Raw genomic sequence first — 27965 nt, 5'->3', positions numbered from 1 at the left:
ATAAGACACAAAAATGCCATACCTGCTTCATCTCCCCAATGTGGATGTGCTCTTTTTGTTTCTCTTCATATAAACATCTCAGGAAAGAAATAATCAATTCATTCTCTCGCTGCTCATTTCTTGGTCTCAATTTCTTAAAAAAAAAATCAGAAACAGGATTTGTTTTTAATCATCAACAATATTGCTAAGCCATCTCTTCATAAATGGTAACAGCTTCCATCCACTAAACTAGTGCCTTTACCCAATCATCTCACTAGGGGGCACTAACGATCCTAAAAGTAGAGAGAATTTCTAAAAAGCAACAGTGGAGCCAGTGGACCAGATTTAGTTTTTGATCTCTGATGTCGTCATATCTAAAATGAATCTTTAATATCAGAGAAAGACACAGTCAAAATATTTAACAAATAAATAGCTTTTAATACAAGAGGAAAAAACAAAATCCATGAAAATACCCAGAGGCCAGGGGCCATAATGACCAAACATTTAGAAACTCTTAGGGGACTGGCAAGGAAAACGGCATCTGAATTCAGTGTCATAATTTCCTATGTCAAATGTGTTCGCCGTGAAGCACTTTGTGGAATCCCCACGGGGCAGGCCCTTCCATACACAATTTTATGGCAGGTACTAAATTTCTTTTATCTTTCTTTAAAAAAAAAAAAATTTCTCTCTATGCCTTTTAACTTTGAGACAGGGTCGTGGCACAGCACACTGGACCAGAAGTCAGGACGTGTAGGTTCCGCCTGCTGCCTAGAAGTGGAACCGAGGCCAGGTCCCTTCATCTTAGCTTCCCTGTCTGCTGGAGTGAGGACTGTGCACAGAGGAAGCTCCAGGCTCCCCTCCTGCTCCCAAATGCTTTGGATTTGAAATGCCAGAGTGAGCTTTTTTCAAAGCCACCTAATTTAATGTATTATTTTATCTGTATATGAAGAAAGTAAAATGAATTAATGAGTTGCTTTGGGAAACACAAAGTTTTTAGTCTATAAACTTTGAAAATACATCCCCCTTTTTTTTTTAGACAGTCTTGCTCTGTTGCTCAGGCTGGAGTGCAGTGGTGCAATCTCAGCTCACTGCAACCTCCGCCTCCTGGGTTCAAGTGATTCTCTTGCCTCAGCCTCCTGAGTAGCTGGGACTACAGGCGTGTGCCACAATGCCTGGCCAATATCTTTGTATTTTTAGTAGAGATGGGGTTTCACCATGTTAGCCGGGATGGTCTCGATCTCCTGACCTTGTGATCTGCCTGCCTTAGCCCTCCAAAGTGCTGGGATTACAGGCATGAGCCACCGCGCCAGCATATTGACAAGTATCCATTGTCTGTTCCTCCTGTCTCCCTATGCCAAACTTCCAGCCTGCTCTTTAAAACAAATTCAGTGAAATAAATGGATCAACTATATAAAGATCTGCGTCTGGGTCAACACCACTCCTGGTGACCTTCCTCCTCAGCTAACTGAGGAAGTGACTTTACCCGGCACGTCATAACCATGCAAAGCAAAGGTAGCACTAACACAGACTTTCTGACATGTCCTTTCTTAAAGAGAGAGAGAAAAAGGTAAGTTGGTCTTGTTACTTAAGGAAAAGATAGTTAATGATCAGAAGGGCTTGTTTTCATTGAGGACTTCCTTGTTCTTTCAAATTTCAGACTGAAGTATTAAATATTTTAGAGGCTAAAGCAGACACTCTCAATGTGGACTCCGGGCTGTGAAACCCAATATTACAGAACTTTACATATTACATGCGACAAGTGGATTTCTCTAGAGAAAGCTGGCATTAGATTCTCAAAGAGGAAAGTGGCAGTACTGCCACAATCCCAGCTTAACACTGCTAGATCAAAGGGTGATGGGTACACAGAGCCCAAATGTCCACAAAACAACAAGAACTCTCATTTATGGTGGGCAGGGATGCAAAACAGTACAGCCACTATGGAAAGCAGGCTGGCAGTTTCTGATAAAAGTAAACCATTCTTACCACATGACCCAGCAACTGCACTCCTTGGTGTTTACCCAAATGAGCTGAAAACTTACATCTACACAAAAACCTATCATCTCATGTTTACAGCATCCTTTATTCACAGTTTTCAAAACTTAGAAGCAACAAAATGTGCATCAGTTGGTGAATGGGTAAAGAAACTGTAGTGAATGCATCCATAAAGTTGAATATGATTCAGCAACGAGAAATGAGCTATCAGGCCATAAAGAGCCATGGAAGCACCTTAAGTGCACACTGCTAAGTGAAAGAAGCCAGTCTGAAAAGTCTACTGTGTGATTCCAACTACATGACATGCTGGAAAAGGCAAAACTATGGAGAGAGCAAAAAGATCAAGGATTAGGGAGGAGGTGCTAGAACAAGCAGAGCACGGGGATTTTTAGGGCAGTGAAACTATTCTGTATATCGTAATGATGGGCAGATGACATTAAACATCTATCAAAACCCACAGAATATAGACCACCAACAGTGAACCCAAATATAAACCATGGACTTCAGCTAGTATTAATGTACAAATATTGGCTCATCAATTATAATGAATGAACCCTCAGCAATGCAAGATATTATATTAAAAATAGGAGAAACTGGCTGGGCGATGCGGCTCACGCCTGTAATCCCAGCACTTTGGGGGGTTGAGGTGGGCAGATCATGAGGTCAGGGGTTTGAGACCAGCCTGGCCAAAATGGCAAAACCCTGTCTCTACTAAAAATACAAAAATTAGCTGGCCGTGGTGGCACATACCTGAATCCTAGCTACTCGGGAGGCTGAGGCAGGAGAATCACTTGAACCCGGGAGGAGGAGGTTGCAGTGAGCCGAGATCGCGCCACTGCACTCCGGCCTGGGCAACAAGAATAAAATTGTCTAACAACAACAACAACAAAAAGGAGAAACTGTATGGTGGGGGACAGTAAAAGCTGATAAGGGAACTCTGTGCTTTTCACCCCATTTTCCTGTAAACCTAAAACTGCTCTAAAAAAATTAAGTCTATTAAAAAAAATGGTCCAGGGAAGCAGACAGTAAGTATAAGAGGCCTCTGAGCAAGTACAGGCACCTAATGGTTGACCTATCCTTTCTTCTCCTGTATCTTTAATTAAACCTTCCAGCTATCCCCACAAGAAAATGTATATTTTGCTTTAAGAAATTCTTAATCATCATCTATTTTAAAAGGCTAATCATACAGTAATAAGAGGAGGGGTGTTAATATATTTTCCCCCTCAAAATACACATTAAAAAACTATTCAGGCCAGGGACAGTGGCTCACACCTGTAATCCCAGCACTTTGGGAGGCCCAGGTGGGCAGATCACGAGGTCAAGAGATTGAGACCATCCTGGCCAACATGGTGAAACAGTCTCTATTAAAAATACAAATTAGCCAGGAGTAGTGGCGCATGCCTGTAGTCCCAGCTACTTGGGAGGCTGAAGCAAGAAAACCACTTGAACCCAAGAGGCAGAAGTTGCAGTGAGCCGAGATCATGCCACTGCATTCCAGTCTGGTGACAGAGCAAGACTCCACCTCAAAACAAAACAAAACAAAACAAAACAAATACACACACACACACACACACACACACACACACACACACACACACACATATATTCAAATAGGAAGAAAATTAGATTACAACTGAGAACAGTATACTACCATAGTTGTTTTTCATTAAAAACTGGTAAGAATTAGAGACCGCATCATGGAGCTTGCTAAACATCACAGAGAAGTCACTAAAGCAGAGAAACGCGCGTTTATGATATCATACATACACAATCAAGAAATAAATCTTTTTTTAAATGTAATTCTGAAATACAATTAGTGAGGTATCATCTTCCTAAAACCTCCCATGCAACTTCCCCATCCTCGATAGTGGCAAATCATTATTTCTTAAAGTGATTTAACTTTATGAACATTCATCAGTCAGAGATACAAGTCTTAGGAAAATAATGAGGACTCAAGTTGGGTGACATCACTTTGCCATCAAATTACTTGCTTGTTCAAAATTAAACTATGGTGTCACAAGCCAGAATGATGGTTACCTGGAGGCAGACACAAGACAGGACTATGAAGCAATAGAAATACCCCATTTCTTTCTTTCTTTCTTTTTGGAGACAGAGTCTCACTCTATCCCCCAGGTTGGAGTGCAGTGGCACAATCTCGGCTCACTGCAACCTCTGCCTCCCAGGTTCAAGCAATTCTCATGTCTCTGCCTCCCAAGTAGCTGGGACTACAGGCACATGCCACCACGCCCAGCTAATTTTTGTATTTTCAGTAGACACAGGATTTCCCCATGTTGGCCAGGCCGGTGTTGAACTCCTGACCTCAGATGATCCACCTGCTTCAGCCTCCCAAACTGCTGGGATTACAGGTGTGAGCCATCGCACCTGGCCAGAAATGCTCCATTTCTTAATCTTGGCACTGGCTGCACAGGTGTATTTACCTTATAAAAATTCACTGAACTATACACCATTGATTTGTGGGCTTTTTTATCTATATGCTATACTTCCATTTATAAAAGAATATTACAAAACAATTGCCTGTTAAAAGTAATAAAACTAAGTTAGTTATATCTTTCTTAACCTATAAGAGGCTTATAAATTGTCATAAAGGCAATTCAGAAATAAATTGCCAGCCTGACAAGGTGGCATGTACCTGTAGTCTCAGCTTCTCAGGAAGCTGACGTAGGAGGATGGCTTGAGCCCAGGAGTTCGCAACTGTAATGTGCTCTTAACACACCCTAGAAAACCGCTGCACTCCAGCCTGGGTAAAACAGTGAACCCCTGTCTCTTACAAAAAATTAATAAATAAATCAATACATTTCCAACACTGATCAATGCATTCCAGAATGTTGAGAAAGCCCATGGTCTTCTAAGGGAACTACTTAAAAAGACAATACTCGCCTGGGCACGGTGGCTCACGCCTGTAATCCCAGCACTTTGGGAGGCTGAGGCGGGTGGACTGCCTGAGCTCAGGGGTCCAATACCACCCTGGGCAACATGGGGAAACCCTGTCTCTACTAAAATACAAATAATTAGCTGGGTGCGGTGGCATGCGCCTGTAGTTCCAGCTACTCGGGAGGCTGAGGCAGGAGAATCGCTTGCACCCAGGAGACGGAGGTTGCAGTGGGCTGAGATCATGCCATTGTACTCCAGTCTGGGTGAGAGAGCAAGACTCTGTCCTCAAAAAACAAAAACAAAAACAAAAAACACTCACTTGGACACTACATTATAACATCTTTTTAAAGATTATAATCACATTTTATAAGAAATAATTTTAAAATGATGAAAAATCCAAGCTGCAATACATTCTTCAGAAAGTTAAAAAAAAAAAAAAAGAAGTCTCTTCTGACCATTAACCTTTAACTTGTGAAGACACGTTATTTGATGAATTAATGCCTATTGAGTAGGCACTGATTTATCTAGTCAGTATTTAACTAAGTCATTTCCTGAAACACACTCATACAGATGAGAACTAGACTTGGAGATATTTCATTTACTAGCCCCACTTTGGCTTCACAGCAATTCTTATCCTGAGATGACCAATTTGGATTTAGCATATTTACCCAGTAACAGACAGCATGGGGGCATCCTCACATATGCCCAGCAAGATATGTTTGAAAATTAAACATTTCAAAAAGCTCATAAATAAAAAGATGGCTTTGCAGTGTGGTATGCCCACATGCCTGTCTGGCATCAAGTTCTGAGTGCTCAAAATTGGCTTATTTACAGCAGAGATAGCCTCCAGCATCGTTTACACAGTGATTACTGATTTCTTTACAGCTGTTAAAGTTCCATTTTTTTGGGGCATTAAATATTCATTTACATAATCCTTGACTATGGTATGTTTTAATAACTAAGTAATCATGTACCATTAATTTCAACAGTAATTACATTTCTCTTATGAAAATGTGCACATGGAGGAGTTTTTCAGAAACAAATCCCACTCCAGGAAAGACTGAACAAAGGAAAATATTTACCATTCTATTTATAAGAGGACTCAGGAAACTGCAAATCCACCTTTTTCCTTACAACCTTTTTGAAATGTATGATGTTCAAACACGGTAGCAGGCACTGCTGTCTAAAATGAAACCAACGACTTGGGTTTATAAAATGTTTTCTAAAACCAAGAATGGTCATTGAGGACATAATGAAACAAGACCATCTAACAAGCCACTAGAAAAAGAGATTCATGGGCAAATCTGTATCATTCAAAAACCAACCGCACTCACAGTGACAGAGGACAGAGCAGGAGCTGGCTTTTCAAAGCTGGGGAACACCACAATTTCCCTTTGTGTTCGGAGCAACTAAACAATTTCAGAGACCTCTAGAACGACACACAGGGGCCTCAGGATATTAACTGAATGCCTTTTTTTTTTTTTTTGGTAGCTGGAGTCTTGCTCTGTCACCAGGCTGGAGTGCAGTGGTGCAATCTCCACTTCCCGGGTTCAAGCGATTCCCCTGCCTCAGCCTCCCAAGCAGCCAGGACTACAGCCACGTGCCACCACACCCAGCTAACTGGTTTTGGTTTTTGCTTTGGTTTTTTTGTATTTTAGTAGATACAGGGTCTCACCATGTTGGCCAGGCTGGTCTTGAACTCCTGACCTTGTGATCCGCCCGCCTCAGCCTCCCAAAGTGCTGGAATTAGAGGTGTGAGCCACTAAACCCAGCTTGAAGGCTTTTTTTTTTTAAAAAAAGCAAATCTTAGTCAGTGACTTTGCCATGATACACTCAGTGTCTAAAAGCCTGCATGAGTCAAAGAGAATCTCAGAATCATGTCCATTAGGAACATCTCATTGCTGCAGAGGAGTATTTTGTGTATTACCTATACTGATTCACCACACTGTGTTAGGGAGAGCTATGTGGTGCTGTCTAAACGAAAAAGAAAATCCATATAATGAAAGGCAAGTTCCTCTTTGCTTGCTAGAACGACGTTTCTTAAAGTGACTGGAAAGCCCTAGAACGGTAAGTGGGCCAGCATTAGATGAGAAAGGCCCAGCTTGAATTGTAAATGCATTAACAATCAGAAGCATATTGTCCATTTTTCAATTCCAAATGCAAATCACATATTTGTCTAAGAGTATTGTGTACTTAGAACTCTAAAGATCTTTTAAGAAAAAACAAAGTTAGCATGTCTCAAGTTGATTCAGAAGAAAACAAGAAAACATAAAGACAAGTGAAAATTGTGAAAATTACCCTCTAGGCTATTTGAGACATTAAAAAAAACATCTTTCTATGCTCTCTTCCTATAGCATATGCCAATTCTACTGTAGAAGGAGAACAAAGAAATAAGCCAAGGCCTCTAACATGTGATTAAAAAGAGAAAGACGGCTGGGTGTGGTGGCTCACGCCTGTAATCCCAGCACTTTGGGAGGCCAAGGCAGGCAGATCACAAGGTCAAGAGTTCAAGACCAGCCTAGCCAATATGGTAAATCCCTGTCTCTACTAAAAATACAAAAATTAGCTGGGCATGATGGCAGGTGCCTGTAATCCCAGCTACTCAGGAGGCTGAGGCAGAAGAATCGCTTGAACCTGGGAAGCGGAGGTTGCAAGTGAGCCGAGGTCGCACCATTGCACTCCAGCTCTGAGCGAGAGTGAGACTCCATCTCAAAGAAAAAGAAAAAGAAAGAAAGACAATCCATTCATTGTTTTACACTAACAGAAAGTGGATCGTGACTCCTAATATACTCTTTCCGCAGTGAGGAGGGAAAAGCACTTACAACCCACCCAGTTAACTGTCTTGTTTCGTATAATGGCTCCTCTATTTGTAGAACCTGCTGCCCGCCCCTCAAAAGGAGATATTTATTCTTTGTTTTGATGCGCTTCCCTCCCAAAAAAAGTGCCAGGAAACCATAGAAAATGCCCCTCAGCTTAAGCAGACATGAAATTTTGGATGACCTCATTAAAGATTCATAATGAACAGACTACAGGCATGCCAGCACACACAGCATGGTCTCCCTGAGATACATTGCATCTAAAGGCAAGGGCAGGAGCTAGCTTCCAAGTTTACTGCAGAAAGCTGATGAGCTTGAATTCTGTTTTGTTTTTGTAGGTTTGATATATTATCAGGTTCAAGTAGACAGCATGACCTAAATTTATTTTTTAAAATTAAAAAAAAAAAGGGGTGGAGGAGAAGGAACAATTCTGTCCAAGTTCATGTACCAAACGTTGTCTCATTCGACTCCCACACTTAGGGCTGAAATCCTGAGCGGGAAGGGGTGCGCAGAGGTTTCCCAGGGAACAGATGAGTGCATGTAGACCAGAGGCCAGGCCTTCTGTCTCCCAGCCTGAGGCGCTTTCCATTTTATGATTTCCTCTTTCTTATTCTAACATTTGTTTAAGGAGGAGGCTTGCCTGTTTCAGTTACTTTCACTATTTAAGCTAAGGCCTGATGGGAATCTGCCATTCTTACCTGGACCCCCTTTGGGACTGTGAAAGCTTAAGCCAAGCATGTCCAACACGTGGCCCAGAACGGCTAGGAATGCAGACCAACACAAATTCATCAACTTTCTTAAAACGTTATGAGATATTTTTCTTGCAATTTTTTTTTTTTTGCTTATCAGCTAACGTTAGTGTCTTTTATGTGTGGTCCTGGACAATTCTTCTTCTTCCAATGTGGCCCAGGGAAGCCCAAAGACTGGACACCCCTGAAAGCAAGACAAACTCAAGGCACCTTCCCCCAGGCTGGGACAACACTGGTTTGCTATTTTGTATACACAGCATTTCCCAGGCAAACTGCCTGCCCTTTCTTCCCTTCTAGAAATTAAAATCTGTACTGTACCTGAACCTCCTCAAAAATTGTCGCCTGCTCCTGATTAGTTAATGTCGTCAGGTGCTTTTGCAGTTCTAGTTTGGTTTTGGAAGAATTCATTCCTATTAAGAGACAAAAGAGAGGCATGAAAAAAGTCCATGTAAAAGGTATGAGACAGAAAGTTACCTCTTCTACACACATCCTCTTCACATTCTTTCCCAGTTCAGGCTTTTAAGGTTTTATGAAAAAAAAAATATTTTTTTGACACGGAATCCCACTCTGTCATCCAGGCTGGATTGCAATGGTGCAATCACTGAAGCCTCGACCTCCCAGGCTCGAGCGATCCTCCCACTTCAGCCTCCCCAGTACCTGGGACTACTAGTGCATGCTACCACGCCCAGCTAATTTTTGTATTTTTAGTAGAGACGAGGTTTCGCCAAACTGCCCAGGCTAGTCTCGAGCTCCTGAGCTCAAGCAATCTGCCCACCTCAGCCTCCTAAAGTGCTGGGATTACAGGCATGAGCCACTGTGCCTGGCGTGGAAGTTTTCATCAATAATAGTGTCGCTGTTATCACTGCCATCATCTTCTAACTGAGTTCTGATATGCTGGACACTGTATAATAAGCATTAAACTGGCCGGGCACAGTGGCTCATGCCTGTGGTCCCAGCACTTTGGGAGGCCGAGGTGGGCAGATCATGACGTCAAGAGATCAAGGGATCCTGGCCAACATGGTGAAACTCCGTCTACTAAAAATACAAAAATTAGCTGATGTGGTGGTGTGCGCCTGTAATCCCAGCTACTCAGGAGGCTGAGGCAGGAGAATTGCTTGAACCTGGGAGGTGGAGTTTGCAATGAGCCGAGATTGCACCACTGCACTTCAGCCTGGCAACAGAGTGAGATTCCATCACTCAAAAAAAAAAAAAAAAAAAGGCATTAAACTTGCATCATTTAATTCTCAAAACAATCTGATGGAGAGGATGCTATGATCCCCACACAGCTAAGAAAACTAAGACCCAGAGAGCTTACGTCACTTCCACAGACCACTAATTTGGACTCTACCTCAGGCTTGTGTGGCTCCAGATTACTTTCTCCATGTTAAAACACCTCACATCATCAGAACCTTCTCCACTGAAAATGATCAATCCTGGTATCACTATGTAAACCCGACAACTTTTTCTTAGGGAAAAACAACTCCTATTCTGTTGGAAAACTGACCCACATTTCTCTTGCATGCCAAGTTCCCATCACATAAAACTGATTCATGCGGCTAACAATTTTTCTGACACCACCGCATGCTTATTAATAATGCAATTAACATTACATTTAATTAACATTACAAAAGGTTTTAAGTTATAAAAACAAAGCCATTACATAATTTTAGTACCCATTAGAACCTGATGTTTCAAGAAACTTCTTCCCCATACAAATCCAGCTCAGAGCCTGCACTGCCTTTTCTTGATGTCCAGAGATAAATGTCACCCGTGATGAGAAGACTGACAATGAAAGGATGTGCTGACCCAACAGCCGTGAAAAGAAAACAACTGCACGGGTTATTTTTCTTCTGAGGGCGGCTTTCGCCTCATCCACCTGGCACTCTCTTCTCATCCTACCAGGGTGGCCCTGAGGCAGAGGCGTGGCCAAGGCTCTGGGCTGGAGAACAGTGTTGAGGCACCTCCATCACTAAGGATGGCCGGGAGGGAAATCTGCTGAGCCTGGGCCTTGTCTGTAGGGACTTGGAAGCCGTGCCTTCATCTTACAGATGGGTTTGCTGACGCCCAGAGAAGCCAGATGACCTGTGAAAGGCCAGGGGGCCAACTGGCAGCCAAATCTGCCCAAAGCCACAGCTCCTCCCCTCCCACGACAGCTGAGGCAGAGCCCACAACCTCTCAGTAGGCTGACACTGTGGCAGGGGTGGCTGCCCCAATTGCACTGTTGCGGCCATCTCTGTTTCCAGAAAGACATTCTTTTTCCCTTTTTTTTAACCCAAGAAAACCCTGAGGCCACCATAGAAATAATATTTAAGTGACTACTATGGCATTTCACTTAATACTTTATGTGGATTATTTCATTTCACCCTCAAATGCATACTAGAAATAGGCCTTTTTCTTTTTTTCTTTTTTTTTTTTTTGAGACAGAGTCTTGCACTGTTGCCCAGGCTGAAGTGCAGGGGCATGATCTCAGCTCACTGCAACCTTCATCTCAAGTAATTCTCCTGCCTCAGCCTCCCAAGTAGCTGGGACTACAAGTGCCTGCCACCATGCCTGGCTAATTTTTGTATTTTTGGTAGAGATGGGGTTTCACCATATTGGCCAGGCTGGTCTCAAACTCCTGACCTTGTGATCTGCCCGCCTCAGCCTCCCAAAGTACTGGGATTATAGATGAGATCCACTGCGCCTGGCCAAGTGCCTTTTTCTTAAGTAATCCCAATGCCCACCTGAAGAAACTGACACATATCCAAGTCAAGTATTTTGTCCAAGGTCATCAGCTAAGTAAGGGGCAAAGTTGGAATATGAACTGTCTGCTTGCTTCCAGCAGCCAAACTCTTAACTGCTCCACTGCCCTCCCTGCCTAGGAGAGCCAGGTCACCTGACACTCAGGTGGCTGCAATACAAGAGCGAGCTCAGAGGTGGGTTAAAGTGCAGGAAGGTCGTCGCGTTTGTCAAAGTGCAGTGCAGGCACTCTTTCGGCAAGCTGTCAGGTCACACGAAGCCAGGGAAACAGACAAGGCTTTACTGTATCAACTACTGAAATGCTGATGCAAAACAGAGTTAGGATTTTTGAATAAAATAAGCACTAAGTCATCATGCGCTAAAAATCCCCCCTGCATATGGAGGACATCTCTGACAGTAGAAATATCATATTTTGGAAAAATGATATTGTCTCATGAAACACCCGATGTGGGAAATAAAACCCAAAGCCTAAGAAGAATTAGACTAACTCGACACTCTGCCAATCTCAGGTGAAATCCACAAAATGCAGCCTATTCTTCGCTTTGGCAATGGTGAAGCAATCCCGTGAGCAGTTTCACCCTGTCTACAGGATGCCTGACTCATGAGGTCCTTCCCACATCCCTAAACAGTGAGGCCGCCTAGGTCCGAGCCCCTCCCACATGGATTCTCACACATCTAGCCCCTTGTGGGTCGTTTCTGTACACCCTCTGAAAACACCCTTCAGTTCCGCACTGAAGGCATCTCCTCAGAGAGCCCCAGGTGATGCCAAAATGGCTTATGGAGAAGAATGGGAAGCAAGGACCGAAGCAGAAAAGGTAACCAGGGTCAAGGGAGCTTCCAAACTACAACCCTTCCCGGCTCCTCTTGTCAGTGAGGCTGCCTCCCTGGTGGTGCAGAAACAGCCCTTATTAGAGGGAGCACTGATGAATGACTGTGTTTTACTGAAGGAAAATTTGCTCTGAGAGCAAAAGGAAATCTCAGTTCAACTACTTCTTTTTTTAATGAAAGTATAAATCAGTCCACTAATTCCCAAAATGCTCCTCAAGCCTTTAAAATAAGCAAAATACTATATAAATACCACTGAGTTGTATATGGTTCAAATACAGAACTGGCTACAGCCGCACTTGTGTTGTAAGTGCCTGTTAGAGCAGAGAGTGCAGCACAGTCAACATGACCAGCATTATTTATTCTATCTTACAGACTCTGGGGGATGACTTGACTACACTTACTGATTAAGAAAACACAATCTTCAAGTCTTTCTTTTTGTGGCCACATCACTAGTCCTCTCCACAGTTTTACAGAGTTCTTGATCAGACCATAACTGTCTGATAGAACTACTCTTATACCGGCCGGGTGCGATGGCTCATGCCTGTAATGCCAGCACTTTGGGAGGCCAAGGCAGGCAGATCACCTGAGGTCAGGAGTTCGAGACCAGCCTGACCAATATGATGAAACCCTAACTCTACTAAAAATACAAAAAATTAGCTGGACATGAGGGTGTGCACCTGTAGTCCCAGCTACTCGGGAGGCTGAGGCAGGAGAATCACTTAAACCTGGGAGGCAGAAGTTGCAGTGAACTGAGATCGCGCCACCGCACTCCAGCCTGGGTGACAGAGACATTTCATCTCAAAAAAAAAAAAAAAAAAAAAAAAAAAAGAACTACTCTTACACCAACATACAATGAGTTTTAATAAGCCACTTCATTCTACTTACTAGGACTACAACAGCAAAAAGTAAGGAACCCTAAAACTGTTAATGTAATAACTAGCGCCTCCTTTACTAATAACGTGCCCTCTATACTTTTAGAAATGAGTTCTAACATGTAGGTAAAACTTACCCCCACCAGACTTCTAATTGCACTATGTAAGAATGTTCTGACATTAGTAGAGTTTTGTGCCTTCGTTGGATTTTATCAGGTGAAAGATGGATTAAATGATTAACTCTGAAATGACGGCAGCAAAATCCCTACCCTGATTCAACTTCTCAGCTGTAACTTTCTGAAAGCTAAGTCAGACCAAAGACAGATTTATCAAGGGCGCTCTGGAAGCATTCCAGTTCCTGCAGATCGTGATCTGCTTTATCTTCAAGGCCAAAGTCATTGCTGGCTTCTTAATAAGCTCTTAAGGGATATTTCTGTCATCATTTACCTTATCTTGGCAGCCACTAGGAAAGGGTTAGTGATCCTCTCAGTTGGGAACTCTAGTTAAAGCACACATTTTCTTGTTCCCAGATATATTTTGTATAATGTCAGCAAATAGTAACAACGTGGAAAACACAGTTGAATACATTAATCCTGTTTCTTCAGTTTAAACAGCACATTATAATGCCACAAATGACCCTTCCCAGACCTTAAGATGTCAATTGGGTAAATTTATCTCATTTAAAAAGGGAAACCAGATACTACTTCACATCTATCTGGAGGGCTTTCATCAAAAACAAAAAACAAAACAAAACAAAAACAGAAAGTAGCAAATTTTGGCAAGGACATAAAGGAACTGGGGTCCTTGCCCATTGCCAGAGGGATTATAGAACGCTGTGGAACAGTACGACAGCTCCTCAAAAAAAAGTCAACATCAAATTACCGCATAACCCAGAAATTTCATTTCTGGACACATACCCAAAAGAACTGAAAGCAGGAACTTAAACAGGTATTTGCACATCGGCATTCATAGCAGCATTATTCACACAGTAGTCCAAAGGTGGAAGGAACCCAAATGTCCGTGGACAGGTAAATGGATCAATAAAATGTGCTACACAAATATAATGGAGTATCATTCAGCCTCAAAAAGGAATGAAATTCAGGCGATGCTACAATACACATGAGCCTAGAAAACATTAGGTTAAGTGAAATAAACCAGAAACAAGAAGATAAATATTTTATGACTTCGCTTATACAAGGTTACCTAGAAACAGAATGGAGGTTGCCAGAGGCTGAGAGGGAGCGGAGCTGACACTGAATGAGTTTCAGTTTTGGAAGCTGGAAAAGTTCTGGAGATGCTCGTGGTGTGGACTGCACAACAATGTGAATGGACTTAATGCCACTGAAGTGCATGCTTAAAGAAGGTTACAATGGGTTACATATATTTTTACAATAATTTTTTTTAAAAAAGGAAAATCAGATCTAAATAGCAATGTTACTTTCTTTCCAAAATTATAGCTTCTAATAAACATTCGTCTTTTTTTTTTTTTTTTTTTTTTGGAGATAGAGTCTCGCTCTGTTTCCCAGGCTGGAGTGCAATGGCGCAATCTTGGCTCACTGCAACCTCCATCTCCCGGGCTCAACAATTCTCCTGCCTCAGCCTCCCGAGGAGCTGGAGTTACAGGCATGCACCATCATGCCCAACTAATTTTTGTAATTTAGAAGAAACAGGGTTTTACCATGTTGCCCAGGCTGGTCTTGAAATCCTGGCCTGAAGTGATGTGCCTGCCTCAGCCTCCCCAAGTGCTGGGACTATAGGTGTATAATAAACATTCTACATCTTGAGAAACAATCAAATTTGTGTTTCTTTTCATAATAATATGGGTTGTTTAAATCATGTGACCCCCCCCCGACAAGTCACAAAAAAGTCTTAGAAATCCTCCCATAAACAGAACAAAAACACAAAATCATGAACAGAGAGGTGAAAACTCCTTCACCTTCCAGATGCCCTCAGACAAACATATCACCACTCCCTTTCTGTCTCACTGAATTCTGTCCTTTCCCTTCGCCCCTCCCTAGAGTCCCAGAGAGGGAGAGTCTCACTTCCTGCCTCAGGAGAATTCCCCACTCTTGTTCAAGAGGAACTCCCTCCATTCCATTCGGATTCACTTGGCCCCCCTGGCCCCTTGGTGTCTGAATTCATTCAAACCTCTCCAGTTCTGAAAAAGGCAAAGTTAGCTGCAATCCCCAGGTCTTCCCCCAGCCTGGCCTTATCCTGGAAATATGTGGTGGCAGGTAACAGGGCTTTACCCCTAGGGTGAATCATGGGCTCTCAAAATACTAGTTTATTCCTAGACATCTCTAATCCTCAATTTACTTATCTGCAATATATGCAAAATAAATAGTCCCTTTTCCTTCCACAAATGTGGTAAGGATTAAATAGATAACAAAAAGCACCTAGTACATTTCCTGGTAGATCTTATTCAATACATACATATTAGCTACAAATCATAACATGTATTACAGTTTCTCCCTAAGCCAGGTTTCTAAAAGTACTGATCAATACTTAAAGTCACCACTTCCTTTATTCCTTCCCATTTGCTCCTCAACTGCAACCAGCTTTCCGATACCTCCTCTCCATTCAAACTGTACTAGCAGAGATTTCTAATGACCCCGTAATGGAGAAACCAGTACAAGTTCCTTAGTTCTTACCTTTCCGATATCTCTGCAGTGGCCAGTATGACTCACCACTCACACAACCTTGATACACACCAGGCAACCGGTTTGGTGACTTGCTTCCCTAACTCCTCCCACACCCTCAGAATACCTTGGAAGGAGATGGCAGAAGGGGGTTCTAGGTTCTTTTGTTTGTACCACCAGCATCTGGCACAATTCCTGACACACAGAAGACACCCACTGCATGCTGAGAGTCCACCTACAATCCCCCTGACTAATACAAGCCTCTGTTAGACGGAACCTTCCAACAAGTGAGTATCATCTAAAGGTCTCCTGGGACCTGTAACTCCCACTGTGTTCACGCTGGACAGGGTCCTCTACTCACCCTCTATCCTCTCACAGAGCTTGTGCAGGCCCTGCAGGGGGCAGCCCTCGCACAGCTGGGCTGGTGCCTTGGCCGTCTGCTGCACTGCAGCCACCGTGAAGGCCTGTTTCAGGGTCATCATAATTTCATCAACCTAATCAAAGAGAAGAGAGGTTGTAGCCACCAAAAAGTCAATTTGAAATCAGCTGGGCTGAGATGTCAGGCAATCTATGGAAAATACTTTTTAAGCGTTTAAGATTTTTCTGCACTACTCTTCACAGATTGACGGATAATAATTGGAATAATGGCTAGGATTACAGTCTGAAAATACTACAGGGACCCTCAAAGCTCTTAAAGCAGATAAGGTAAATGACATGGTTTGGCTGTGTCCTCACCCAAATCTCATCTTGAATTGTAGCTCCCATAATTCCCACACGTGATGGGAGGAACCCAGTGGGAGGTAACTGAATCTTGGGGGTGGGTCTTTCCTGTGCTGTTCTCGTGATGGTGAATAAATCTCAAGAGATCTGATGGTTTTATAAAGGGGAGTTCCCCTGCACACGCTCCCCTGCCTGACACCATGGAAGACGTGCCTTTGCTCCTCCTTCACCTTCTGCCATGATTGTCAGGCCTCCCCAGCCATGTGCAACTGTGAGTCCAATTAAACCTCCTTTTCTTTACAGATTAACCAGTCTCGGGTATGTCTTTATTAGCAGTGTGAGAACAGACTGATATAGTAAAAACTAAAAATATGAACTACTGAGAAAAAAGGCAAACTCCTTAGACCAGATGTCCAAAATGACACTGTAAAATGCTAGGCCAGAGGGTGACACTGAGCAAGTTCTTCAGAAATAAAAAATACAAAATACACACTGAAGTAAGCTTCAGATGTGTATTAGCTACTTACTGCATAGTCATATGTGAATAACTAAAGACAAATAATGATATGTCAATGACTATCTGGTTTTCCTAAGGACAGAAAAATCAGTGGGGCTAAAATTCCTTGTAAAGAAGGTTCCAAGGTAAGAACTGCTTGTCCTCTCTCACCAGAGCCTCATTTGTGCACTGAAACACGTAACAGACAAAATGAAAGCCGCCACCTCCAGAAGACTCCCGGCAGATAAACCCAAAGTGGTCCACATGTCTGATGCCCTGTCAAAGGGAGAGAACAAGATGTTCAGGTGTATCCAAAAGATGCATCAACATCAGAAATGCACCTCAAGATTTACACAGCACAATTTTATTTATTATTTATTTGAGATGGAGTTTTGCTCTTGTTGCCCAAGCTGGAGTGCAACGGCACAGTCTCAGCTTACTGCAACCTCTGCCTCCTGGGTTCAAGTGATTCTCATGCCTCAGCCTCCTGAGTAGCTGGGATCACAGGCATGTGCCACCACACCTGGCTAATTTTTGTATTTTTTAGTAGAGATGGGGTTTCTCCATGTTGGTCTCGAAGTCCTGATCTCAGGTAATCCACCCACCTCGGCCTCCCAAAGTGCTAAGATTACAGGCGTGAGCCACTGCACTCAGCCTACACAGCACAATTTTAAAGAGCACTAGAAAATTACTGTTTTCTCTGATATTTAAAAAATTTTTTAAGTCTAAAAACATCTCAAATAAGCCTGGTTCACTATAATGTTCCTTTGATTACCCCACAACAATAAGAGAACTAAGACTTGAAAAATCAAGTTTTAGTACTCATTTTAGTATTTTTTGTTGTTTTGTTTGAGATGTAAGTATTAAAGAATAAAGACAACTCAAAAAAATCAAAGGCAGATCAGAGATCAGTGAAGAAACACAACTATGCACATATACACATGTACGTGCATGCGCACACACACACACCCGAAGGTTAAAAAAAGATTTAAAATACATTTGTACTCCTAAAATAAGTAAATACTGAAGTGAACTGAAATAAAGAGTCAAAAATTATAGGCAAACAGAGTAGAGGAGCATTTAAACATAAGCTGTTAGGTCAAGGCTCTGCCACTAAGAGCTATGTATAATAAATATTATTATGTAAACGTGTTTTAAAATCATCAGCTATCAGAGGCACCTTAATACAAATAAACATTTTCCATAAATTTTAACACATCTATGTGTTCTGAAAGCATCGGCAATCAGAGATAAGAGTGATAACTTAATGTTCAGGTAATTATATAAACTTGTAAACGACACTCTTTAGGAAATTATAAAGCTATCACACAAAAATGCAAACATTTAACATTAATATTTCAACAGAAATAGCAGCAAATCAGGATAAAAACTCTATGGGTAATCTCACTTTCAAGCCAAATATTTTCCAATAAATGAGCAATCACTGACATGCTTTGCCATCTTAATTAATATTCTCCAATAGCAAGTTAAGCATAAGCTAGAGGCTACAACTTCAGGAAGTAGGATTTGGAAAAGCTTTTTCTTTGTAAATGGTTCCCTATTCAATCTATAAAGAATATTATTTTCACATTTTGCAGAAAAGGAAAGTCCCTTTTGGATATTTATAGACCACATTATAAATCAACACTGACATTTTCACATTTTATCAATTATGAAAATGAAAAATCAGTTTAAAAAAATAAGCAAATATAACTTTAGGTGATCTCGTATTTCTTAGGAAGATCCTGAGTAAAACTGGCACTGCTAATCTTAATTGACAGGTTCTTCCAATGTCTCTCTATGAAACACCTGGAACACTGTCGAGAAAAAAGCTTTCAAGTGGACACTGTACTCTGAGCAAAACATTCCAAAGATAAGCACTATCTATATTTGAAAGGAGAAGAACTACTAATTGGTACCCAAAAAAAGGTATAATTTTTTGTAAAGTAGAAATATGTATCTAATAAAAAGAGACATTTGTGTGAGATGTGTAAATATATACGTGTAACGCACAAAGACACACACGTGCATCTGGAAGTCATGACTATGTAATATTACTACCAATAACTGAGAAAATTAAAAGCGGATATATTTTGTCCCTTATTTTGCTAAGAGCCAATTTCTTAATTTCAAAATTATATTTATTATTGACCTTAATATATCAAAGGAGAAAGAAAAGCAAAACAAATATCAATACACTACTTAGAAAACATACACCTTGTAACCTTTAGCACTTCTGTTATATGACAGACATTAAAGAAATTCATTTAAAAATTCCATTGCAATCAAGTAAAAAAAAAAAAAAATTTCCATTTACCTGAGAGCAAAAGGATATCTCCTTAAAATTTTTCTCCAATGCTATTTTTTTGGTGTCAGGACTGATGAGGTAAACTTCAGACTGGCCAATCTTAAAAGACAAACAAACAAAAAATCTAGCTTTTCAAACTTTCTCATTTCATGACCTATGAAAATAAAGAATAAAAGGGGCAAGCTCCTATAAAATTCTGACTACATCATCGTAGAAATCATTTCAAAGGTTCTCACTTATTCTCTGGATTTCAGGTCGTACCAGACACCTATTAGTGCCTTCACTTACTTACACAGGACAGCAGTCTTCCTTGAGAGGAAAGAACCAGGTATCCAAAAGTTAGCAATAGGCCTCAAGAGCCACACATCCCCTAAAAACTGAGGTCTCTGCATAAGTGAATCCTCCAGAAAACAGAATCTACTCTTTCAGCGCTTCCAGATACTTTTGAATGAGTTTTACTGACAAGTCTTTCTGAGTTACTGTTAAAATAATCTACCATTTACCAGCACATATTACCAGACCTTTTCAAGTTAGAGTACGAGCATCAGTTGCCATCCTCTTACTGACTCGGGACATGCTAGCAGACACGCATTACAGGGGGCTGCTGCGTTGCCATACCCATCCTCTTCCGTGTGAACGTGCCCCTGCAGGCTGTGAAAGACTGCCTTTTAGACTCCACGTCTCTGGAGCGCTAAGCCCTTTGGGTTTCAGTGTGTGTTGGTTTCTGTACTTTTAGTTTCTCCTCAGGACCAAGAAGTCGGTGGTCACATCCTAATGTTGCCACTCTAACTCCCAGTCCCAACTTCTCCTCTAAACTCTTTATGCCTTGATGCAAAATACAAATCAGATACACAAGCTTCTTGGAGACTGAGGTCGAGGGGAATTATACTCTCAATGAGGGGGCCCAAGAAACCTGCATTCTGTTTGGGGCATGGACTTTGCACCCTGAATCATTTTCACACTTGCTGTTTCTGAACTGTAGTTCAGCAGTAGAGAGCGGCAGGTAGCCTTTTATTCTCGTCTTTCCATGGAGACCAGGGATGATGAAAAACTAATTCATTTTTAACATGCAACATCTTTCTAAATTAGACTGTGTCTCTCTCTAGAGTAGGAGCCATCACAATCGCCTCCTTATTTGTAAAAAACAAACAAATATCTATTTGGAGTATGTTTAGTCTCTTTAGGGGTCACTGTCTTTACCTACATAATGAAGATGGTCCTTATGTTCATTTTTTAAAATAACCTTTGAAAATCTCATAGTTGAGAGGCTCTCCAAGGCATTATTTGGCTGTGGCTGGGTTGTAAAGAGCAAATCAGAATCTAAGATTGGGTGGGGCTCCTGAGATCCCTCTTCTTCCCCATGACATCCAAAGGATTATGCATCCCATTAATTTGACTTCCTGCATGTCTGTCCCTTCCACCCCCACTGCACTTCAGCACAAACTCCACTATCTCTCACCTGGACTACTGCAACAGCTTCACTCTCCTCCCCATCCTACTCTTACCCTCCCCCAAGTATATCCTGGCTCTGTAGCCAAAGACATTTCACACTATGTTTTAAACCATGTAGTGCCTGCCCACTGTTTCTGGATAAAAAACAAAATCCTGACCAAGACCCATAAAGTTGTGCCTAACGAACACAACTCTCATGGGGCTGCCTCCAGCCCCAGCCCCATCTCTATGCGCCATCCTTCCTTGTTTTCAGAGCAGCCACCTGGACTTATTTCTCACACAACAGGTGTCTACAGAGCACAGCTGTGCTCTAGATACTATCGACGACAGCAGTGAACAGAGAGATGAAAATCCATGCCCTCTTGCAGCCTATCTTCTTGGGGGCATGTGGGACAGAAAATCTTCTATTTGTTTATTTGTAATTGTATCAGATGGATGTTTATTTGTAATTGTACAGAGAAAAACAAAGCAAAAAAGCAGGAAGTGAGGTTGCTAATGGTCTTACTGATAGGATTATTCCTCCATGTCAACATTTCAGCAGAGACCTAAAGGAAGCAAGAGGAGGTAAGACCGTGACAACCGTGGGAAGAATGCTGAGCAAAGGAGGTGCGCAGGCCTCCAAGACTCTCCAGGCACCAGGCACCATCCCTCCCTTAGGACCTTCTCATCTGTTGCTCTGTGAGCCCAGATGACCTTCCCAGGTGGCCACAATGAAACCTATGTTAGGTGACAATCACTTTCTCGAGAAGCCTTTCCTGGTTACCCTAGAAAATGCTCTCACGGCATCCAGTGCCTCTCCTCCACAGCATTTGCCACGACTGTAAGTAGAGAATTATGTGTGCACTCAGTTGCCTGTCTCCCTTACTGGAATCTAAATTCCATGAGGGCAGAGACCATGCCTGTCTTGCTCATGGCTGCATTTCCAGCATGTGGCGAGGGACGTTGGCACAGTAGTCCAAGAGTCAGTGCTTATAAATAAATGCATGCAGCAGCTTTCTCAATGTCGCCAAGAGAGTTTTTAAAAGACACAGATCACAAATTAAAGCGCAAATCTGACTACTCTTTTGGTACACTAGATCAGTGGTCAAAAGATGAAAACATCAGCCCTATTTATCCTCTGGTGCACCACCTTGGATTTAAACCTGCACACATCCACGCTGCACTAACCTAGGTAGCTGTTTCCCCCTTTGCCATCTCATTGTGCCCTGAATTAGACATGAAAAGAGGGCTTAACATTTAAGGTAATTTTGTTCTCTACAGAATGTCAGTCAGCATTAAGCCAAAAAGGAGGCCAAGGAAAAAACTAGCTTCCTCCATCATTAGAGACCAGCTCACTGCTGGGACAGCTCCGCACCTCTTCCGTTCAGACCCAGGGGACTCCCAGGGAGGGCATACCCATTCAGAAGAGCCCAGATCAGCATGGAACCAGGAATCCCATGCACCTGGGACAGCCCCCTGTCCCAGCCTTTCCTAGTATTTGGCTCACTGTCAATTTAACAATTTTTTTTTTTAAAAAAAAAAAAAAAAAAAAAAAAAAAAAGCAAGCAATTGGCTAAATTGACATTTCAGTTTGGGTATAAATTTCAAATGTAATGTTGCTCACAAAGCCACTTACCCTGACTAGCAAAGGGTAAATGTTTCATAACTAAAAACATTAACAGTAGAGAGAGGGTTTTCCAACTAAAAGATTCTGTTGAAATATATCACCTGAAATTTATCTATCTATCTATCTATATCTATAGATAGATAGATAGATTTTTTTTTTTTTTTTGCGACTGAGTCTTGCTCTGTCACCTGGGCTGGAATGCAGTGGTGGGATCTTGGCTCACTGAGAACTCCACCTCCCAGGTTCAAGCGATTCTCCTGCCTCAGCCCCTGAGCAGCTGGGACTACAGGCATGTGCCACCACGCCCAGCTAACTTTTTGTATTTTTAGTAGTGACGGGGTTTCACCATGTTGGCCAGCACGGTCTCAATCTCATGACCTGATGATCCTCCAGCCTCAGCCTCCCAAAATGCTAGGATTACAGGCATGAGCCACCGTGCCCAGCCAATTCATATATATTCTTAAACATCTCTCTGTTGGCCTCACATGTTTTCACTGTTCTTCCCACACTGAAAAGGTGTCTTTACAATTATAGGGTGAGATAAAAATTACACACGTGTATGAGATGGATCTCTGCTTCCCCCTGATGACTGTAAAGGCTTATGGCTAAAGGAGGGATCTTACTTTAAGAATAGAATTGTTCAGCATGAAAATATATGGATTCACACATAGGCCAAAAGCAACTAAGAATCTTTGCTCCATAAAGCAGATTTTCTCTTGAGCACACATGGCAGACTGGGGCTGCGCAGGAGCTGGGTGATATTTTACCGTGAAGAGCATAGTTCGATTTTCCTCAATATCTGTGGGCTGCACAATATTGTGTCCGCTAATAAGGTGGTTCTCAATGTCGCTCTCCTCGAAGGAGCTGAAGAAGCCGCTGCCTCGGAGGCCCGCATCCTGCAGCTCCTTCCTGAAGGCCAGCGAGCGCAGGCCGGGCTGGGAGAAGGACTTGCGCATGGGCCTGCGCCCAGGCTCCTGGCACCCGCCAGTGGGCGCGGCGTGGGGCAGGGCGGGGCGGGGGCTCTCGGACCCCCGGCTGCCGCTGACGTGATTGAACTTCTCGATGCACTCGTCGATCAGAGCTGGCGGGGCCTTCTTGTGCGCCACCGTTACACGGCCGCAGAAGAGCACCTCGAACTTCTTGGAAAACGTGTCGTCGAACTCCGACGGGCAGTGCAGCTCCTCCTGCCGGGCGATCTTCCCCGCCTGCCGGATGGAGCTGATGATCTCAGGCACCTGCCGAGAGAGGGAGGAGTGTTATTTGGAACACGCAGTGTGGCTGGCACTCACGGAATGAATGCACTATGTTGCATTCATTTCCACACTGAATTCCACACTGGACGCCCCATTGGCTATTCCACCGTGGAGCACTGGAGGAGGAGCCCATGGACGGGGACTAGGAATGTCTTCCCATGGGAGGTGAACACATAGCTTCCACAGAGAAGAGAAGGGGGCGACACTTATGAAGTGCCTCTTATATGCCAGGGGCCGCACTACAGGATTCACATGCCCACAGCACACTGCAAGGTTAAACCACCAGCCTCGGGACACGCACGGCCCAACCTAGCAGGCCTTGGATCCAAGCCCAGGCTGGTCCCGCTCCAAAGCCAAAGGTCCTCTCTGGAGAAGCTGCCTCCCATAGAAGTCTGTCTCCAACGTGCTTCACAAAATGGCTCAATTATTCTAGCTCCCATGGCAGTATACTTTGGAAAGTCTTCTTCAGTAAATAGTGGGATGAAGATCAAGGCTCTGAAATTATCTCATAAATTATTTATCCAAACCCCAGCATCATTATTTCCTTCGATGACAACTCATTTCGTAACAGTTGAATAGTGACTATTATGTCAACAAAGCTAGGAGGTTTTAACCAAGGAGTAAGCAACCCACGACTAATATTATTCACCGCAATACACTCACCAGGGCCTCTTCACATGGAGACTATAAAGCTTGTGCTTCCCAGTGTTAAAAACATGATTAAAAGGATGTACTAGAAGTTCTCATCTGCCACGGTGCTGTCCCTACTGCTACATCCTCTCATCATTAACCTCTGAGAAGATTCTTCAAAACAGCATTAGACATAAAGACGAATCCACATGGCAGTGAATGAACAGCTGTGCAACTGCTCAGATGACAGACAGCCTCAGCACTAATATTTGTGGCCAGGCATGAATTTAAACAAGGCTGAGGGAGGCATAAATTTAAGCTTCAAAAGGGCCTACTTTTTGTTGTGACCTAACATACCTAAACCAATTTTTTCCATTTTTCTATGTAAGGAAAATTCAATTTAAGGCCCAATACCCACAGGCCCAATGTCTTTTTAACAACATTATAGAGAAATAAAAAATCACCTTTCCAATTCAGGTCCAAGATCAATGCATACAGTAAAGGAGGTGGTTTTAAACTGTAAAGGTATCCTTGTATTCAGTGTTCATGACATAATTCCCAAACCCAATGACTCAAAAGATTTTTCTCTTTGTGATTTCATATCAAGTACACTTTAAAGATCTTTCTGCCATAAAGATTATGAAATATCCTTTCAAAATATTTTATCATACAAAGAGTCAAAAGATCTTTAGGAAGGTTTTATATTTTAAAGAATTGATTCCTGAAGCACGAGACCTAAATGATACTTTAAGAGCCAAAATTTCAGCCAAGCATGGTGGCTCATGCCTGTAATCCCAGCACTTTGGGAGGCCGAGGTGGGTGGATCACAAGGTTGGAAGTTCAAGACCAGCCTGGCCAACCAACATAATGAAACCCCATCTCTACTAAAAATACAAAAAAAATTAGCTGGGCGTGGTGGCAGGCACCTGTAATTCCAGCTACTCAGGAGGCTGAAGCGGGAGAATCACTTGAACCCAGGAGGTAGAGGTTGCAGTGAGTTGAGACTGCGCCATTGCACTCCAGCCAGGGCAACAGTGCATGACTCAGTCTCCAAAAAAAAAAAAAAAAAAAAAAAAGCCAAAACTTCAACAGGTCAAGCATCTGTCTGCACTAAGTATTTGCTTGTGTTATAGCCCACTTTTATACTGCCAAATAATCATACATCATGCAGAGGCCCAAAAACTGTTGGTCAATTACAAAAGAAGAAGGACAGAGAGAAGAGAGTACGAAGTCTAGGTTTCATTCACATCTTTGCCAATGGTTCACAACAGAAACCTGGCAAAAACTTAGCCCTAGTTAGACTGGGCATGGTAGTGCATGCCTGTAATCCCAGCAGTTTGGGAGGCTCAGGGAGGCAGAATGCTTGAGCTCAGGGTTCGAGACCAGCCTGGGAAAATTGGGGAGAACTTATCTCTACAAAGAAAAAACGCAAATATTAGCCAGGCGAGGTGGTATGTGCTGCTGTCTCTGTTACTCAGGAGGCTGAGGCAGGAGGACCACTGGAGCCTGGGAGCTGGAGGCTGCAGTAAGCCAAGACTTTGCCACTGCACTCTAGCCTGGGTGACTAAGACCCTGTCTCAAAGCAAAAAAACAAAACAACAACAACAAAAAACTATTGCTACTCTCAAAAAGAGGACTTTCCTGGTAAAAGTTATTTCTGTAAAGAATGATATTTGTCAAACAAAAATAATCGATTGATACAGGAACCTTGCCACTCTTCTAAGCAAGTGTCTAAAATTATTTTATCAAGTCATACGACTCTTCCCAATTACTAACCCACGCTGAACAGAAAACTCAGAGCTTATTCAGTCCTTTGGGGCTTGTTAAAATAGCTCACGTTTCCACATGCTGTGTCTTCTGCTGCATCCAAAGTGAGCAGCGATGTCTTTCATTACATATCAAAGGGTAGAGAAAATATGTGAAGTCACATGAATTTATTGGTGACTCAGTAGTAAATGGCACAAACAAAAAGACAAAACAAAATAGATCACTTGACTGTTTCCTCGATTCCCAGGGTCAGAAGAAACCGAAGAATTCATCATAACTTGGTCACGTTTGAGGCTGTGGTCGTTTTTCCAAGGACCAATCTCTCTTCTCCTTTACTCAAAATCTTTAAAAGACATGCGTTAGTCAAAGACCAAAGTCTCTCTCTCCTTGCTCTGGTAAGTCCTATTATTCAGGCATAATTTAGCTAAAGGTTCTTATGCTCAGGGTAAGGTGTGCCCTGCCTGCAAAATCCCCAAGAAGCTGTAGTGTAATACAGACATAAAGGAGATAACCGAGGTCTAAAACAGAAATCACTGGAATCCTGGTCAGAATACTAACAATTTCAGAACATTTGAAGGCAAAGAGCACATTACCAAATATAGCTTCAACAACAAATTGCAAATAATTTAAAAAACTAATGCCATTTAAACATTACTTTTAGAAAAGAATACTAAGACTAAACAAAAAATGGTTATTTTTTTGAATGGTTATTTTAAAACCCTCTACCAGAACAGACCTCAGGCATTGTTTTCTGAAAAATGAAGGCAGAATGTCATTCGTGATAAAATCCTGAATTCTCCATCTTTATAACTTTGTCCGGGACTCACCTATTTGCATAGAGGCCTTGAGTCATTTACTTCATTTTATTCTATACATTTTTCTAGGCATCTGTAGATGCCAGAGCCAGGGATTCAGAAGTGTGACAGGAATGTAAGTGAGTCCCTGCCAGGCGGAAGGGGTTTAGTTGGAATCCTTCAGGGTAACTGAGGTGGGGCATGTTGAGAGCCTGCTGAGAACTAAGCACTGAAGGCTGAGAGAAAGGCTGAATGAAAGATTCTGGAAGACAGAACCAACAGGATTTGGCGGTGACCTGGATGGGGGGCTGCGGATACTGAATATGAGGTGTGGCACCCAGGGCTCTGGCTTAGGCTTCTGTGTGGATGACTGTGCCATTAGCTAGCCAAGGGAGTGCGGAGAGGGAAGGTTTGGGGAGACAGCGCAGTGAGTTCTGCTTTTGTCTGTGTTGAGTAAGACCAGGACTTCAAAGTAAAGGCATCTAGCTGGTAAGTGGGCCTAGGTTCCAAGACAGGAGCTCTAGACCGGAACACAAGCAGCTCATATATGGGAGGGAAAGTAAAGGAAGGAGCCAAGACAGGCCCCTGGGATACCCCCAACATTTCAGGTATAGAGAAACTGAGGAATCACAGGCAGAGAAGACGGGGGCCCCAAGGGAGGCAAGGATGAGGATAGAGATGCCCAGGGAAGGGGACACTCCATCTTCAAGAAAAGGAGTCAGCAACTGAGAATAGGCTAAGGGCTGAGACAGCTGGCTGGGGCTTCAGCTCATACAGATAAGTAAAAATAAGTAAGGGGAAGACAATACTAAACCCCTAAAATAAACATTCCTCACTGAAAAATGTCCTCAGGTAAAACTTTATTTCGTCTAAAAGAACATATACTTCCAATGACAATATTTACTGCAAAAACACAGGTCTTTTTAGGGCAAATTCACTGACGCCAGTGGATTTATTCCCACTGATACAATCTGGGTACTTCTAGTGAAAAGCTTTTTTTAGTTTTGTTGGAGCAATAGCATCTATGTCATTTCTGTTTGCAGACAAAGTAAATCAAACAAACTATAGCACAAATAAGAATCCAAAAAGCATCTTAATGGGACAGATTCAATAAGGGTATGGGGCTTGGTTTTAATTTCTTTTACATGGAGAATCACAACAAAACTGTTCATTGAAGTCAATCGCTAATAATTAATGAAGAAACAGGCCTTATTTAGATACATAAAACTCTGTCAAACCCCTCTTCTGGGCCGGGCGCGGTGGCTCACGCCTGTAATCCCAGCACTTTGGGAGGCCGAGGCGGGTAGATCACGAGGTCAAGAGATTGAGACCATCCTGGTCAACATGGTGAAACCCCGACTCTACTAAAAATACAAAAAATCAGCTGGGCATGGTGGCGCGTGCCTGTAATCCCAGCTACTCAGGAGGCTGAG

At 42.6% G+C, this 27965-nt stretch overlaps 1 protein-coding gene across 8 annotated transcripts in view; it reads right to left on the bottom strand.

Annotated features, from left to right (window-relative positions):
• The window catches only part of TBC1D1 (TBC1 domain family member 1), a 239902-nt gene that overhangs the window by 98997 nt on the left and 112940 nt on the right, over positions 1-27965 (bottom strand). For 7 of the 8 annotated variants that reach the window (XM_032273806.1, XM_032273811.1, XM_032273807.1 and 4 more), the window contains 6 exons: positions 22856-23323; positions 19040-19129; positions 16894-16998; positions 15868-16000; positions 8747-8838; positions 23-133 (listed from right to left, as the gene is read on the bottom strand). In XM_032273806.1, coding sequence (XP_032129697.1) covers positions 23-133; positions 8747-8838; positions 15868-16000; positions 16894-16998; positions 19040-19129; positions 22856-23323 — 999 coding nt within the window. Of the gene's footprint in view, positions 1-22; positions 134-5945; positions 5969-8746; positions 8839-15867; positions 16001-16893; positions 16999-19039; positions 19130-22855; positions 23324-27965 lie in introns of those variants that run through there. The other variant, XM_032273835.1, reaches the window with a different exon arrangement.

This window comes from Sapajus apella, unplaced genomic scaffold (genome assembly GCF_009761245.1).
Source record: "Sapajus apella isolate SASKATOON/1434 unplaced genomic scaffold, GSC_monkey_1.0 scaffold5, whole genome shotgun sequence".
Taxonomy (NCBI): domain Eukaryota; kingdom Metazoa; phylum Chordata; class Mammalia; order Primates; family Cebidae; genus Sapajus; species Sapajus apella.
The sequence above is the reverse complement of the archived record's forward strand: the minus strand, read 5'-3'. Positions and strand labels throughout refer to the sequence as shown.